Below are 15,151 nucleotides of genomic sequence, written 5' to 3'. Positions count from 1 at the left end.
TATAAAAATCACAATCCTTCCAAAATCATTCTAATTTCGGATTTATTTTTTTGCCCAAGAAACATTATTATTATTATTATTATTATTATTATTATTATTATTATTAAAATCATCATCAAATTAAAACAGCTGTGCTGTGTTTAGATGGATTAATTAATAAATAGAAACGTTTAAATATAAGCCATTAATTGAAATAATATTTTTTTTTTGTAACACAGTAAATGTCTTTACTGTCACACAACTGAATGCATCTTTGTTAAATAAGGATTTTTATTCAAAATAAATAAATAAATAAATATACTGACCCCAACCCTTTGCATTGAACTGTCTGCATTAAATATATTAGGAAATATTACATTATATGCAATTTACACAATTAACTACAAACATCAAAAAAGTAAATCTATCATGCTAATACCCTGTTTACAACAGTATTTGTTTTGCACCTCGATGGCACGCTGTGATCATCGATTTGAATCGAACCGAGCTCAAGAGTCGACTCGCGATTGAATCAGGTTATTTGATACTTTGAAAGGAACCGGCTCAAACGAACGATTCGCTTCTAACGGAAAACGGAGCGAACGGTCTTAAAAATTATTACTGGATCATGGACGTATATTTCACATTAATACAAATACTTACTCCACACTGGCATCCGCATTTATACATTAAACTATACAGAGTCGACCGACACCTAGTGGCTGGTTGTGCGCTATCATAAAGCGTGTAAACCTCCTACAGGCAGGTGGCGCCAGAGCCGCGGTAAAACAACTGACGGTCAAGAATCCTCCGCAGAAGCAGTGGGTGACAGAGGGGAAGATGGCGGCGACAATGCTGAGGTCGCTTTCCAGACTCGGACGTCCTTCAGTGCTGTTAAATAGTAATGCCAGCACTCCAACCTTTATTCTGCTTCAGAAGAGGTACACGCTCTATAGTCGTCTACACGGTGTTGTCAAAAATGAATTTAGTTAGTTAGCGGCGTCGCTGGTGTCAGTGTTATTGGGATTGGATAACCACTGTTTTTTTTCCTGTGGTTCTATAGGAAGCGTTGAAATAAACTATATTACTGCCTTTTTCAAATTGTAATTATTGCATGACAATATTTGTCGATCCTTCCCCCTCCACCAATTATTTGATCAACTGCCTTTATAAGAAGCATTAAAGCTGGTTGAGATGAAACATGAGCAGTTAAAGAAGCAACAGTTTCAAAAATTCACTTTTATATAATGCATTTAAGATCTACTTACTTGCACATCTGCATTGCTTTACGTTATTTGTATAGAAATGTCCACCAACGCAAACATCTCTAGGTGACCGAAGCAACACACAGAAATTAATAAATGTTTTTTGCGTTAAATGACAAATGATCAAGCCAAGTTGCATGTGTTTTAAAGTAAAAAAAAATATTATAGTGATGCCACTGTGTAATGTGAATGCTGTCATTCTCGCAACTCGCAAATTCACACGTCTTGTTCTTAAAGTTTGAGCCGAAATATGTGTGCAAATCAGTGACAACACTGCATTTCAGGCAGAAGCAATGGCAGCCAGATGTGGAGTGGGCAGAGCAGTACTCTGGAGCTGTGATGTATCCCACTGCCATCACTGAGAAATGGACACCTCCACCTTGGAACGGTTGGTCTTGTTTTGTCCTAGTAATTGTCATATTAACAGTTCAACCAGCCGCAATATAAAAACAAATGCCTTCATCTTTTCCAGACAAGGACCCGCCGGTAGAGAAGAATGTGTCCAACCTCATTATGAACTTCGGTCCTCAGCACCCTGCGGCTCACGGAGTGCTGCGTCTGGTGATGGAGCTCAATGGAGAGTCAGTGAAGAAATGTGACCCTCACATCGGACTTCTGCACCGTGGCACAGAGAAACTGATTGAGTACAAGACTTATTTACAGGTAATTAAAGAGGACAGCTGCTAATGACTGACACTATATTATCTGGTTAACACTTAACTCAATTGTAATTTAAAAGAATAGTTCAACCAAAAATGAAAATTCTGTCATCATTTACTCGCCCTCAAGTAGTTCCAGGTAGTGTGTATTTCTTTGCTCTCCCAAGCACGAAAGAAGAGATTTTTAAGAAAGTTTGTAACCAGGCTGTTTTGGGTCGCCATTGATTTACATAGTAATTTTTTCCTACTATGGAAGTCAATGGTGACCCACAACAGCCTTCCTTTATGTTTGGCAGAACAAAGAAATTCATACAGGTCTGGGAATGCTTGATTTTTTTTTTTTTTTTTTTTTAGTTGCAAAAAGTAACTATATTACTTTTAATATTTTAAAATTTCTGTAATTGTAAAATGTGAACTATCGCCCAGCTCTAATCTACTAAATGTTAACTATAAGGCATGTAGATTTTTAAACAAACATAAACATTAACGTTATGATTTTTAAAGCAGTGCTTTGACTTGAATTCAGTATGTTGCAGCATTTATACGTCCTCTAAAAAGTTAAGTACTCGCGTCTGTGCTATGCCCAGAATATAATAATATAGCATTTAGTGCTCCTTGAAATGAATGCAATGATTAATGCAAAATATTAAAAACATAGAATAAGTAAATTCATTAAGTGCTTTGCTTTCACTTGAAAATATACACCCTGCCATGTACCACAGCATTAATATTTGGTCTGCATGGGTGTTACAAAGTGATATATGCACTGGTTAACAAGTTTTTTTTTTTGTTCGTTGCTGTTAGTATAGAATTTATATATGACTGAGAAGCGGAAATAACTTTTTCACACTGCATATGCTTTGCTTTTTTCTGGGCACAATTAGTTTCTGTAGTTGAATTGTTGCATAGTGGTGCAAATATATCTCCTGATTTAATTGCATTTCTGTAGCTCATAGTAAAGTATCTGAGCTATTGATAAAATGTTACACTTTAAATCATAAACTCATGGCTTATGCAAAGCTTATTAAGCTGTTGTAACTGTGTCTGGTGTGATTGTGTTCCTGTAGGCACTTCCATACTTCGACAGGCTCGACTATGTGTCCATGATGTGTAATGAGCAGGCATATTCTCTAGCCGTTGAAAAGCTTCTTAACATTCAAGCTCCTCCACGTGCACAGTGGATTAGAGGTGAGGAAAAAAAACTCAAATGCTTCCAATCTGATGCACGCTCATCAATCTTAAATTAGGTTGCATTTGTTTTATATAAAATAAAAAAAGCACAAAAAGATGTTGCAGTCTCACAAATGAGAATGCGTAGATAATTTACCCACCCAGCTGTATCAGATGCATAAATGTGTTATTGTATATGGCCTCTGCAGTGCTGTATGGAGAAATGACCCGTATCATGAACCACATCATGGGCATCACCACTCACGCCCTTGACATCGGAGCCATGACTCCCTTCTTCTGGTTGTTTGAGGAGAGAGAGAAGGTAACCGCTTTCTTTTGCACTTCATTGAAAAGGAAAGCAAACATACGTTAAATATATCGAACATTAAGGGAACATTCAGTGTGTGTTGAAAATGCTACATGTAACACACAAAGCATTTGTTTGTTATTTCTGGGAAACCTAGTTACCGTTAAATCGGTCGATGTCTTTCAGATGTTTGAGTTCTATGAGAGAGTGTCTGGAGCCAGGATGCATGCCGCATACGTCAGACCTGGTGGAGTTCATCAGGTACGCTTCGGTTTAAAACTATTATGAAAAGTGCTTTTCTGGTTATGCTGATACCTTTATAAAACTGCGGATCACTGCAGGACTTGCCTCTTGGTCTCATGGATGACATCTACGAATGGTGCAAGAACTTCTCTATTCGCGTTGATGAAGTTGAGGAGGTATGTATTTTAAACGATTATTTGAGACGGATCGGAATTAGTCCATTTCCCCTCAGAAATCCAAGCCAACACAATGTGGGTGCATCGTGTTTCCCATAAAAAATCAACATTTAGGAGCTAGAATGAATTTTATAAATACAACAGCTTTACTGTTAAAAGTGAAATGTTATATTTGACCTTAAGTCTCTAGCACACTCTATTTTGATTCTACTTTATATGTTAAAAAAAGCTTTGCCCTTTAATACTTGCACTCTTTTTGTATTAGTGGTCGACCGATATATTGTCCTATTTTTGTCTGTCAACATCAGCTGATAAATTTGTCTGTATGTCCAAGGTAAAAAAAACATCAAACCTCAAACATATCAGCCAAACAGAAAAAATTATCGACCAATGTCAATATTTGGGGATAAAACCCAGTTTGCCCCAAAATGGTCAATTATTGTTCATATAGTTTACTTTTATTTGCCAAACTTTTATTTTGATGGCACTGAGAAAGAAAGAGCTTGAACACACGCTCACATTCTCCCTCTTGTCCGCTGCCGTCTTTTAGTTCTGTCTGAAAGGACACAAACTACGTAGAATAGTGTCCTGTTGATTTCTGTATTTGTGAAAAATTTGCTGTCTTATGTTTATATTACACATTTATATTTTTAATTATTTTTCTAATTATTTCACATTTATTAAATGTTAATTGAAATAAATAGTTATATCGGACTAATATAGGCTATCGGCCCTCTTGCTTTCCAAGGTATCAGCCTTCAAAAATCCCATATCGGTTGACCGCTAATTTGTATTCTAAGTGCTTGTTTTCTTTCAAATAAAATAACCTCTAACACTAGCTTCCTCAATTCTTTTCTATTCAGTTTATATATATATATATATATATATATATATATATATATATATATATATATATATATTTAAAAATCCTTGCTACATGTTGTTAGGCTAACTGACGCTTGTTATAGCACTCGATTATTGAGGGGAAAGGTTGTTTTTAATAGTAAGTAAGTGTTCTCTGTTCTAAAGTCTTCGTCATTTTGGGTGGGAATTAATGTGAAAAAAATCAGATATGGTCAAAAGATTGGATCTGTGTTTTTTTTAAGACTTGCAGAATTAACCATACAAATCAAGTAGACATATGTTTCTTTTTCAAAATTACGTATTGTAATATAATGTATTTTCAGTTTGATTGGAATTAATAAATGGAGTTTCAAAATGAATATGACTGCAATATTGTTTCAGCTTCTCACCAACAATCGTATCTGGAAGAACAGAACTGTTGGCATTGGTGTAATTGGGGCAGAAGATGCACTTAATTATGGATTCAGGTAAAGCATCGTATTATGTGAATCTAATTGGTCAGAGCTGCTGCTCCAGTGTTTCTTTCTTCATCACAAAAACACAGAAGTTGCTATGGTGATATATTTAAATGAGATCTAGTAAGTGACAGAAAAACCTGTATGAATATATATATATATATATATATATATATATATATATATATATATATATATATATATATATATATATATATATATATATATATATACCTAATGGAACTTCTAATAGCAGTCTTTGTGTGGTGAGATGTAATAATCATTATTGTAGTAGCTTAACTAGTGAAATCACCCACAAATGCACTGTACACTGTAATTCAAAGATATTTTAAGTTGAACAGAGACTATCTATCATGATGCATCCGATTTTCAGTAGTTTGTGTATTCCTCCTTCAGCGGAGTGATGCTCAGAGGGTCTGGTATTAAATGGGATCTGAGGAAAAGTCAACCCTACGATAAATACGATGAAGTGGACTTCGACGTGGCCATTGGAAGTAATGGTGACTGCTATGACAGGTGACCCCGCACATTAGTGATCTAGAATAAGTTAAGAGCTTCAGGAAGTTCAGAATGGCAGGAAATTAACATGCAACCACAGTGTATAAATTGGTCTTAAACTCCACTAAGCTTTCTCACCATACAAGCCGATCGTATCACATGGGAAATGTAGCATGATGTGTGCTGCTTAAAAAGATTTTTTTTACTTTGTTGTGAGAACCTGTTGCTAACCAACCAAGCATGATTCATTGCATGAAGAACATTTATACAATAATTAATGAATGTTGTCGCCCTTTATTTTCATAAGTTAGTAAACTGTCTGAAGTGTACTTCGTAACTACATGCCAGCTAATTGTGTTTCATTTGCAACTACATGTCTACTACCTCTTAGAGTAGACTGTTAGGGTAGGTTTAGGGTTAAATTGACAGAAACCGTTTCTGATGTTGTCCAGAAGTTTAGCAGACAGTCTACTAATGACTTCTACTTGACATGTAGTTGCAAACTTACTTACTTACTGTTAGTAGAATGTCTAAAGTGGACTATAAAATGAAAGTGTTAAAGGTTTTGTTACTGAAAATTTAATTGGATTCAAATATAGGAAGAAATAAAAGTAATGGTAACACTTTATAATAAGAATCTATTTGTTAACATTAGAAGAATTCACTTGTTGACGAAAACTAAGAATGAATAATACTTAGAAACAGTTATCTCAGATAATATTAATATGATATTAAAAACATTCGCTAATACAATATTAACATCGAAAGCGTGTTTGTATTATTTAACGAAACTGACCTAACATGAAATAACAAAAAACTGTTTTCTTAGCTTATGCATTAACTAATGTGCCATTTTTGTATAGTTTTGCCGCAAATATTGCTATTAGTGACAAACATGAACTTGTTTTTAGGTATCTGTGTCGTATGGAGGAAATGAGACAGTCGCTGCGTATCATGCATCAGTGTCTCAACAAAATGCCTGCTGGAGAGATCAAGGTAGATGATGCTAAAGTAGCCCCACCCAAGAGATCTGAGATGAAGGTAAGATATGCTTGCTTTAGTAAAATATTTCAAGAAGTAGGGTGAGTAGTGAGTAGAATACATAGTGCAGCCCTAAACTCAAACCTTGTAATCCTGTGTTGTATAGTTTTGGTAATCACACGTTTTATAGGATCACAGTGTTACTGTATGAGAAAAATTATACGTAAATGTTTCTGTCTATTAATAAACGCCTTCACTCTCATAAAAAAGTTCATGCTTTAATGTTAACTAACATCCCTCTCGCCCCATGACTTGTTTTCATGCAGACGTCAATGGAGTCTCTCATTCATCACTTTAAGCTGTACACCGAGGGCTACCAGGTTCCTCCGGGAGCCACATATACTGCCGTAGAGGCGCCCAAAGTGAGTGCGATGCACACAAGCATGTATTGACTCACAATTACATGCACACCACTGCAGTTCTCAAGAGTTATTTTTGCGTTGGCTTCACTAGTGGTTTTGGTTTGTCCTCACGTCCAGCCTGGTGAGGTTGGTGTTAGCAAAATTTTCATTCGTCATGCACATGTGAGCATTGTGGCTTTCTAAATTTGTTGTCTTTGGGGAGACTTGTTTTTTTTTTTTTTTTTTTGTGGTGCTGTTTTTATTGAGTTGTCCTAGAGATTCAGTTATCCCGATATGTGTCTGATTACTTTAATTACTGTGCTAAAATTTTGTTCTCAAAAAATGTTGTTTTAAATACTAATAGGAATAAACAAATAGACCCATTAAGGAACTGGACTTCAGAAAAAAGCGCTATTTATTATAATATTTTCCAATTCCCCCTTCACACTCGCTTGTGTTTTGCTGCAGGGTGAGTTTGGTGTTTACCTGGTGTCTGACGGTTCCAGCAGACCTTACCGCTGCAAGATCAAGGCTCCTGGCTTTGCTCACTTGGTAATTAAATCATTGTACTATTAAGATTTGTTTTGATAATATACTCATCAGTTCTGAAATAATAAAAAGGTAAAAATATAAAAGTTTAAAGTGAGAAGTTTTATCTTTAGCAAAGATGCAATTCTTTTTTTGAGCAAAAATACAGTAAAAAGTAATATTGTAAAATATTTTTTGCAATAAAAATAAGAATCTTTCCAATGTGCTTTAAAATGTAATTTAAAACCGATGACGAAGTAGTCTTCAGTGTCACATGATCCTTTAGAAACTATTCTAATTTGCTGATTTGATGCACAAGAAACATTTCTTACTATTTTAAATGTTAAACATTTGTGCCGCTTAATATTTCAGGGGAACTTAATATTTTTCCAGAATTCTTTAGAAAGTTTATAATTTGCGTTTAAAGAATCATTAGTGTTTTTTTTCAGTCAATTTAATGCTGAATAAAAGTACTAATGTTATTTTAAACAATCGTAGCTAGTTCACACCTTTGAATGGCACAGTACGTAAAAGTGCTGCAAATACTGGTCTTATATTTGACCTTTTTCTATTTGTGTTGTGATGTGGTCTGTTTTGTTCTCTTTAGGCTGGTTTAGATAAAATGTCTCAAGGACACATGCTTGCTGACGTGGTGGCGATCATCGGTAAGTCTCTCTCTGTCTCTGTCTCTCTCTCTCTCTCTGTCTCTGTCTCTCTCTCTCTCTGTCTCTCTCTCTCTGTCTCTCTCTCTGTCTCTGTCTCTCACAAACACTTTTCAGTTCTGCCTGTTTTGTAGATTTGCATCTCACAGCAATGCACTGCACATTTGTTTGCTCAATTACATTTTAAATAGGAGGACAGTAGCTCTATATAGTAAAATTCTGTTTTCACTAATTCTGTTCTACTCTGAGCATTTCTAAACAATGCATGAAACTTTGTATTGTTAGCACTTCTCGTATTATTGCTGACTTTAGACGAATCGTTACTTTTATTTTCATTTTGTAAGTTACCTCGAAGTTACCTATCGTCTGTTTGTTCTAAAAATTTCCCAATGATATTGTTTCTCTGTGCCTTTGTTATAGTTGTGCTGTGGACTCTGCTATTCATTAATATTGAGAATGATTTTTACTATATCTCTAAGCAAAAATGGAAAAATATGTCTTACAAGGTTAATCAGTCTTAGTGTTTTATGTGCGCTTCGATGTTTCTCTGAGCCTCAGCCATTTGTCGTCTTTTCTTTTTTTTTCCAGGTACTCAGGATATTGTGTTTGGGGAAGTGGACCGTTGAGGACAACCGTGTCTGATCACAATTCTGTCTTTGTGATGCATTCTAGTGACTCTACTAGTGATCCATTCTACTCCAGTTTCTCTATGTAAATGCTTATGAAACCGAATAAATATTTTAAAACTTGGAAAAACTGCAAATTGTCTTTATTTACACTTAGACTTGCCAAGAAGGCTGTATCTTTACAAGTGCTGATGGTAAAAGTAGAAACCTGCACACAGATTCTGTGCATAATTCTTATATATATATATATATATATATATATATATATATATATATATATATATATATATATATATATATATATATATATATATGACACACACACAAAATAACTGCATTTACCTATGCTGTACTTCCAAGGATCCCCAGTCTAAAGCAGATCACATGGTTTTTGGTCCGTTTTCCTCTTCGTCACTCGGGTGGGGGTGGTTTAACTCGAAAACGGACATCTTTTCACCAGAACTTCCCTCTCGTCGGCCTCTCATGTGCTTTATTGCGTCTGTTCACTGAAAGTCTTCTTTGGAGGTGTGCGTCCCGTGAGGTTGCAGGCAGAAGCCAAGCCAAGTTATGATGATGATGATGAAGGTGGGGTTGCCCTTCTCTCTTCTTTGTATGTGGCTGAGCTTCGGCAGCGCTGGTAAGTGTTTATTGTTAGCGCTCTTGAACCTTGGGCTGTTGCGCCGATACGAGTGTCACAGCTTGACCGAATGCTGCTACTCTTTAAGCTGCTTGGAAACATACAGTTTTGAAAACGGCAGTTAAGAATTGTATATGCACCGTATTAAGGTCTTTCCATTTTAAAGGAAGGCATATAATGGCTGGAAAAAATACAAATAAATATGGTATATAACTAACTAAAGCCTTGTGAGAACACTAGACATTTACGTTTTTAGGTTTCAGGTAATAGTTTTGCCTGCTAAACTTGTGAAGATTTAACACACCGCCGCCCTTGTTCGTCAATTATTAAATTATGAAAGTATGCTGTGATTTAAAAAAATATATATTTTGCAAAATAAGGCACTTATAAAGCGAGGGGTTTTTAAGAATCCAGCGCGCAATCTCTGTAAATACTACAAACCAGTATTCATAAAAAACAACAACAACAACAAAAAAAAACAACCCAAAAACTAGAAGTTCAGGCTGTAAGCGCCTTGGTAGTCACGTTTGTATAAAGTTCACTTTTCTTGTTTTCACAGTCCTATATGTGAACTTTGATGGCAGGAAGTAGCCTCTTCTCATTCTCTTGACAAAGCTTGAACCACACGATATAACTCTAAAATACAATGCCAGCTGCTGAGCCCAAACTTTGCAATGACAGAATTTGTTAACTTGTTGGCAGTGGCTAGTGCATGTGAAACTAGTGCTGCTTCTTAAATTTAGGTTGTGGCTTTATGAGTTTTGCTGGTCCACTTCCCTTCTGCAGCTCTGTAAATGAGGATGTTGTAGACATTGATTTTGGATTTTGTAGTATTTTTTTTATTCTGAATGTAACTTCTTATGCGCTTTATTTTGTTGAAGGCATGCTAAATACAAGTTCACAGATGAAACTCATATCTGGCTTTGAGATGAGAGACAAGAATCATGCTTTTTGATCATCCAGCAGTATTTTTGTAGCACTAGAACGTATCCATTAAACCTCAAGCTAATAAGACAACGCAGTGCATGTGTTGTTTAACAGAGAAAGTTCAATTGTAAGGGGTTTCTCTGAAAGCATGTGGTCAGTGGAATTTTGACTGTATTTACATGAAAAGAGAAGTAACAGTATTCTTTAGGATATGATACTAGGTGGGAAGCATGACTTGCTACTTTAATGTCTCACAAGCTTTTGTTTATTTATTTAGAATTCATTATAAAATATTTTATTTTATTTTTTTTGTAATCCATGGCTTTTTGTCACTTTTCTGCATATGCCCAATTAAGATTCTTTATTATAAAATAATTATTTAACAGATTTATTAAATATTGTGCAGTGATTGAATGTGCGAGTAATGGTTGTAATATTCCCCCCCAATTTTTTCCAATTATTTTTGATGTCTGATAAAAAACGTATTTATAGTTTAAACTAATGATGTATTATTTTATATCGTACAAACGTTATAAAGAGCATAACCAATGCTTTGATACCATTTTAAACATTTGATGCATTTTGCTATTTATTCATTTCTTTAAATTTGCCACAGAATTTCTTGAAATACAGCAGATAAAGCTTATATACACTCATTCTATGTGCAATATAAGAGAGCTGTAAAATTAACTTGTGCACCATTTTGTGAAGAAATAAAAAACAAACCAAACATATTTTCAGTCTTAATAATTGCTGTAGAATACTTTTACTGTAGCACAATATGTGGAGTCATTTCTTTTGATAATGTACTTTTTTCTTTGAAGATGCAATGAGTTTGAAAGAGCCGCATATATGCTACATCTTGGACGCGGTTCTGTTCGTCTACGGGATTGTTCTCACTGTCCTGTACTGCAGAATGAAGGTATGGTAAATTTGAGTAAATTCATCGTTTTTGTTTTTATTTTTTTCTTGAATGTTAAATTCTAATGTGATTTAATGGTTTGAAAATGATAATAAGTTTGACTAGCTTGAAACTAGTCTAAATCTCATTTAATAGGCCTGATATGCCATCCTGAAATTATTTGGTAAATGCTTTAAGTTATTAATTCAATGCAAACAATTCATATCTTTTGTCATATATTCCAGGGTTAGACTAAATGATATGAACGCCTGGTAAATTGGCCACCATTTCCCTTTTTATACAGCTTCCAGTATTTTTAGATCAGATTCAGACATCGTATTTTATTATTCTTATTAATTTGTTAATTCTTTGGCAGATGCGGAGTAAACAAGCAGAAAAACATTCAGGGGTAAGACTGACGTCTATATATCATTCTATCTATGGCAGGGGTGTCGAACTCAGTTCCTGGAGGGCCGGAGCCCTGCAGAGTTTAGATGCAACCCTAATTAAACACACCTGATCCAGCTCATCAAGTACTTCAATCATACATAGTATATGTGTTTTAGCAGGGTTGAACCTAAACTCTGCGGGGCTCCGGCCCTCCAGGAATTAAGTTTGACACCCCTGATCTATGGCAATATGTTTGCATATTATACGTGTTTCAAAAAAAATGTTAAAAAAAAAAACAACAAATGTAAAAAAAAAAAAAAAAACGCTAGAATAAAACAATGTGATGTGAACAGAGCACATCCAGCTGATGGCCAGTACATTCTGCGTTAACTATTAATATCCTCAAAGCAACCTGAATGTGAGCAGAGTACATTTTCAAGTTTATCTTATTTTGTTATCTTATTTTTGTAATCTCATTTTGCTTACTGTCCTCCTCCCCTTTCACACTTTTACATCCTGTCTTGAGCTGCGTGAAGTCCTTTCTAAAAGTAATTATACATACGTCTGCTTTTTCAGCCTGAAACCTTTCACACCATATATGTACTCTGCCTATATGCTGCCTTTTTACTTTTTTTTTTCTTCCTAATCAACACCTTACCTTATAGACACTCTTTAAACACTTACAAACTAAATAAAGCTTCTAAAAGAGAACGCTATAGAAGAACCATTCTCGCCTTCCCTTAAAAAAACCTTTTTGTCTCTATTATTATTATTTTTTTTTAAACGACAATTTTATTTTTGTCCGTTTGAAGAACTTGTCCGGTAGAGAGGTTCCATAGATGTTAAAGTTTCTTCGCGCAGATGCCACTAAAATCTTCCTTTTTAATGCGATGCAGCGAAAGAATAACGCTTGACAAATTTCGCTGTCCTTTCAAAAACCTTTGAAGCTCTGCATGCTCGCATTTTTGCGTGTGTGTGTGTGTGTGTGTGTCTGCATTGTCGCAGCAGGTTTTCTAATGTGTGTGTTTTGATTTTTGTTTTTTTTGATTGTTCACAGAAGAAAGATGCCGGCGAAGGGGTTTATGAGGTATTTTTGTTGTGTTGTGGTTGTTCGATACTCCTTATAGCCGTAGTTTAGACCTTTCTCACGTGTATGTGTATATTCTTTTACTATGTTCCACCTGTAAGATCAGCGAAAGACACAGAAAAACCGGTTTAAACATATGATATAATGTTAAGTAGTAATGAAGTGCTAACGTGCAGCAATATCAAACAGCTAATAACTCATGTGCATGGAATTTCTAAAGCGTTGTGGTTGATTTGGTAAGCGTCTTTTGAAATGGTTCTGACTTTCTTCCTCATCCGTGTTGTCCTTCTCCCTTCTCCTCACCACAGGGTCTCAAGCCTCACGATCAGGACACATATGAGACCATCAAAATGAAAAAAGGAAAACAATGAGACTCGAGGCTAAAGTTTTTGGACGCAATGCCACTGTCATCTTAAGCAGGTCCCTACTGTAAATAAGCTCTCAAAATAGTATTTTATGTTTATACTTTAATAACTTTTGGTAATCACTTACATCAGGCTTGCTTGCTCTTTTTTTTGATTGGTAGGCACCAATAATCAAGCACAATGTAAAAGGAACATGTATTTTTGTTTCATAATTTTACTCGCTTACTAATTTAAATGGTTTAGTTTAATGTTTAATAGTTTTTTTTGATGAATGTGTTTTAGTTTTTCCTTTTAAACTACATTTTAAGCTTCGAACGCTTATACCACAGCTGCGTGTCACCATTTGTCGAGGCTAACTTCCTGCTCTAGCTTCAGCATGCCACCAACACCACAGAGTCCGAGTCATTTCCTGTTTTAAAGAATACATCAGTGGTCTTACAAAAAGCGCATCTGACTTTGACCACAGGTGTGAGGGATGGAAACATAGACGTGTTTGGTTGAATAAGCGTGTAGGCCTTTTCTTTCCATCGTATTGTTTTGATAAATAGTGCTTTTTCTGCTGCACGTGGTATTTGAGAAAACCATATGTTAAACAGAAATGATATACCACTGATGGTTAGAATGTATTTACTTTTATTATAAGAGTATTTAATTAAATATGTCAAATGTAATTATTTCTTCCACTTATGCTTGTGCATGTTTTGATTTTTGATTTTTTTTTTTTTTTTTTTGCCAGTATCTATTAGTCTGTCATGAAATGGTTTCATTTCCTCTCCACAAAATACTTTTAGTTCTTACATCAATAGATTTGCAGAAAGTGATGACGACAAACATGTGATATTGTCAATATTAACAGAATTGTTTTGTAATAAATTGTTAAGAAAAATAATAGATTCTTTATTAATTTAGCAACTTGTAATGTGAACACACTTACATTATGTAAGAGGAAAATTATGAGTACTGTATTTAGTAAGTGAAATGGTCTAGTCTTAGTCAAAATGTTAAATAATTTCTTTGATCTTTTGGAAATGAAAAAGAATGACGTGTATTTTTACGATTGACTTCCTCTTTATTATTTGATCAGCTAAATGTAATCACGTTTAGAGTAATTAAGATGACAACCACATAGTAAAATTAATGTACATTAAAAATGAAGTCTTATTTTTTGAGAGAGACCTTGTAATTGAAGCAGAAACGCTACAGTGTGGTGTATATGTAATATATCAACAACACACACCTCGAATCAAATATCAATTAAAATTGATACTTCTAACCAAAGCAAACAATATTTGGTTTACAAGATTTCACTTAATTTTTCACACGACTGTCACAACCTTAACAAATGCTTGATGTTTTGCCTACTGAGTGCATAGTTGACATCTACATTTAGCATCTAGCCCAGTCACCTTTATTCAATACATTTTATACCTTTATTCAATACATTTTATATATATATATATATATATATATATATATATATATATATATATATATATATATATATATATATATATATATATATATATATATATAATATAGATTGTTTTAAAGCATCTTCAAAATAATAAACAGGAAAATAATAGCAGAGTTCAAGTTCAAAAGTTCAATTCAGAAAAGCAACTCTCCAAAGATAATGTTATTCAGTTGAGTTGATTCAAAATCGAATCGTTCTAGATTTGCATTTAGTCGCTTTTTTTCCAAAGCGACTCACATTTGTGGAATACATTAAATGATTATTGTTCCCATCCAATAGTGATGTCAAATTAATAATAGTAATAGTAATTTTCGTTTGAATTGATTTAGTTTTCTTTAGTGATTTAGGGTTCTTTAGTAAGCCATGATTATTTAACAGGCATGAAATCATTGTTAAACATGCCAAACTTATTCAGTCACTTCCTCCTTCAGCTGTTACTTTATTTTTCTTGAGACAGAGAAAGTTGAGTCTTTGCTCACAGTCGTCAGGTTTCCAAACGATCTTTTTTTTATCAAACACTCCACAGCGCTGATCC

At 34.5% G+C, this 15,151-nt stretch overlaps 2 protein-coding genes across 2 annotated transcripts; both read left to right on the top strand.

Annotated features, from left to right (window-relative positions):
* The first annotated feature begins 768 nt into the window (after window positions 1–768).
* On the top strand, window positions 769–8,965 carry ndufs2 (NADH:ubiquinone oxidoreductase core subunit S2). The gene is made up of 14 exons (XM_043245910.1): window positions 769–920; window positions 1,529–1,632; window positions 1,717–1,907; window positions 2,971–3,091; window positions 3,283–3,395; window positions 3,567–3,641; window positions 3,722–3,799; window positions 5,045–5,130; window positions 5,536–5,655; window positions 6,549–6,678; window positions 6,945–7,040; window positions 7,488–7,571; window positions 8,155–8,212; window positions 8,798–8,965. The coding sequence occupies exons 1-14, from the start codon at window positions 820–822 to the stop codon at window positions 8,833–8,835; spliced, it is 1,395 nt and encodes a 464-aa protein (XP_043101845.1). The 5' UTR covers window positions 769–819; the 3' UTR covers window positions 8,836–8,965.
* A 310-nt stretch (window positions 8,966–9,275) lies between these two features.
* fcer1g (Fc fragment of IgE, high affinity I, receptor for; gamma polypeptide) lies at window positions 9,276–14,196 on the top strand. Its single transcript, XM_043245769.1, has 5 exons — window positions 9,276–9,472; window positions 11,224–11,321; window positions 11,677–11,709; window positions 12,748–12,777; window positions 13,086–14,196. Exons 1-5 carry the CDS (start codon window positions 9,403–9,405, stop codon window positions 13,146–13,148), a joined length of 294 nt encoding a protein of 97 aa, XP_043101704.1. The 5' UTR covers window positions 9,276–9,402; the 3' UTR covers window positions 13,149–14,196.
* Window positions 14,197–15,151: the final 955 nt, after the last annotated feature.

The sequence above is a fragment of the Puntigrus tetrazona genome, chromosome 7 (genome assembly GCF_018831695.1).
Source record: "Puntigrus tetrazona isolate hp1 chromosome 7, ASM1883169v1, whole genome shotgun sequence".
Classification (NCBI taxonomy): Eukaryota; Metazoa; Chordata; class Actinopteri; order Cypriniformes; family Cyprinidae; genus Puntigrus; species Puntigrus tetrazona.
This window is presented reverse-complemented; position numbering and strand designations above follow the sequence as displayed.

Excerpts from the sequence above, each read along its gene's own strand:
- ndufs2 (XM_043245910.1), top strand. The coding sequence starts at position 820 with ATGGCGGCGACAATGCTGAGGTCGCTTTCCAGACTCGGACGTCCTTCA. Across the intron at positions 5,131-5,535 it reads GCACTTAATTATGGATTCAG|CGGAGTGATGCTCAGAGGGT; the intron begins GTAAAGCATCGT and ends TTCCTCCTTCAG. Across the intron at positions 7,041-7,487 it reads CTGCCGTAGAGGCGCCCAAA|GGTGAGTTTGGTGTTTACCT; the intron begins GTGAGTGCGATG and ends GTTTTGCTGCAG.
- fcer1g (XM_043245769.1), top strand. The coding sequence starts at position 9,403 with ATGATGATGATGATGAAGGTGGGGTTGCCCTTCTCTCTTCTTTGTATG. Across the intron at positions 9,473-11,223 it reads GCTGAGCTTCGGCAGCGCTG|ATGCAATGAGTTTGAAAGAG; the intron begins GTAAGTGTTTAT and ends TTTTCTTTGAAG. Across the intron at positions 12,778-13,085 it reads CCGGCGAAGGGGTTTATGAG|GGTCTCAAGCCTCACGATCA; the intron begins GTATTTTTGTTG and ends TCCTCACCACAG.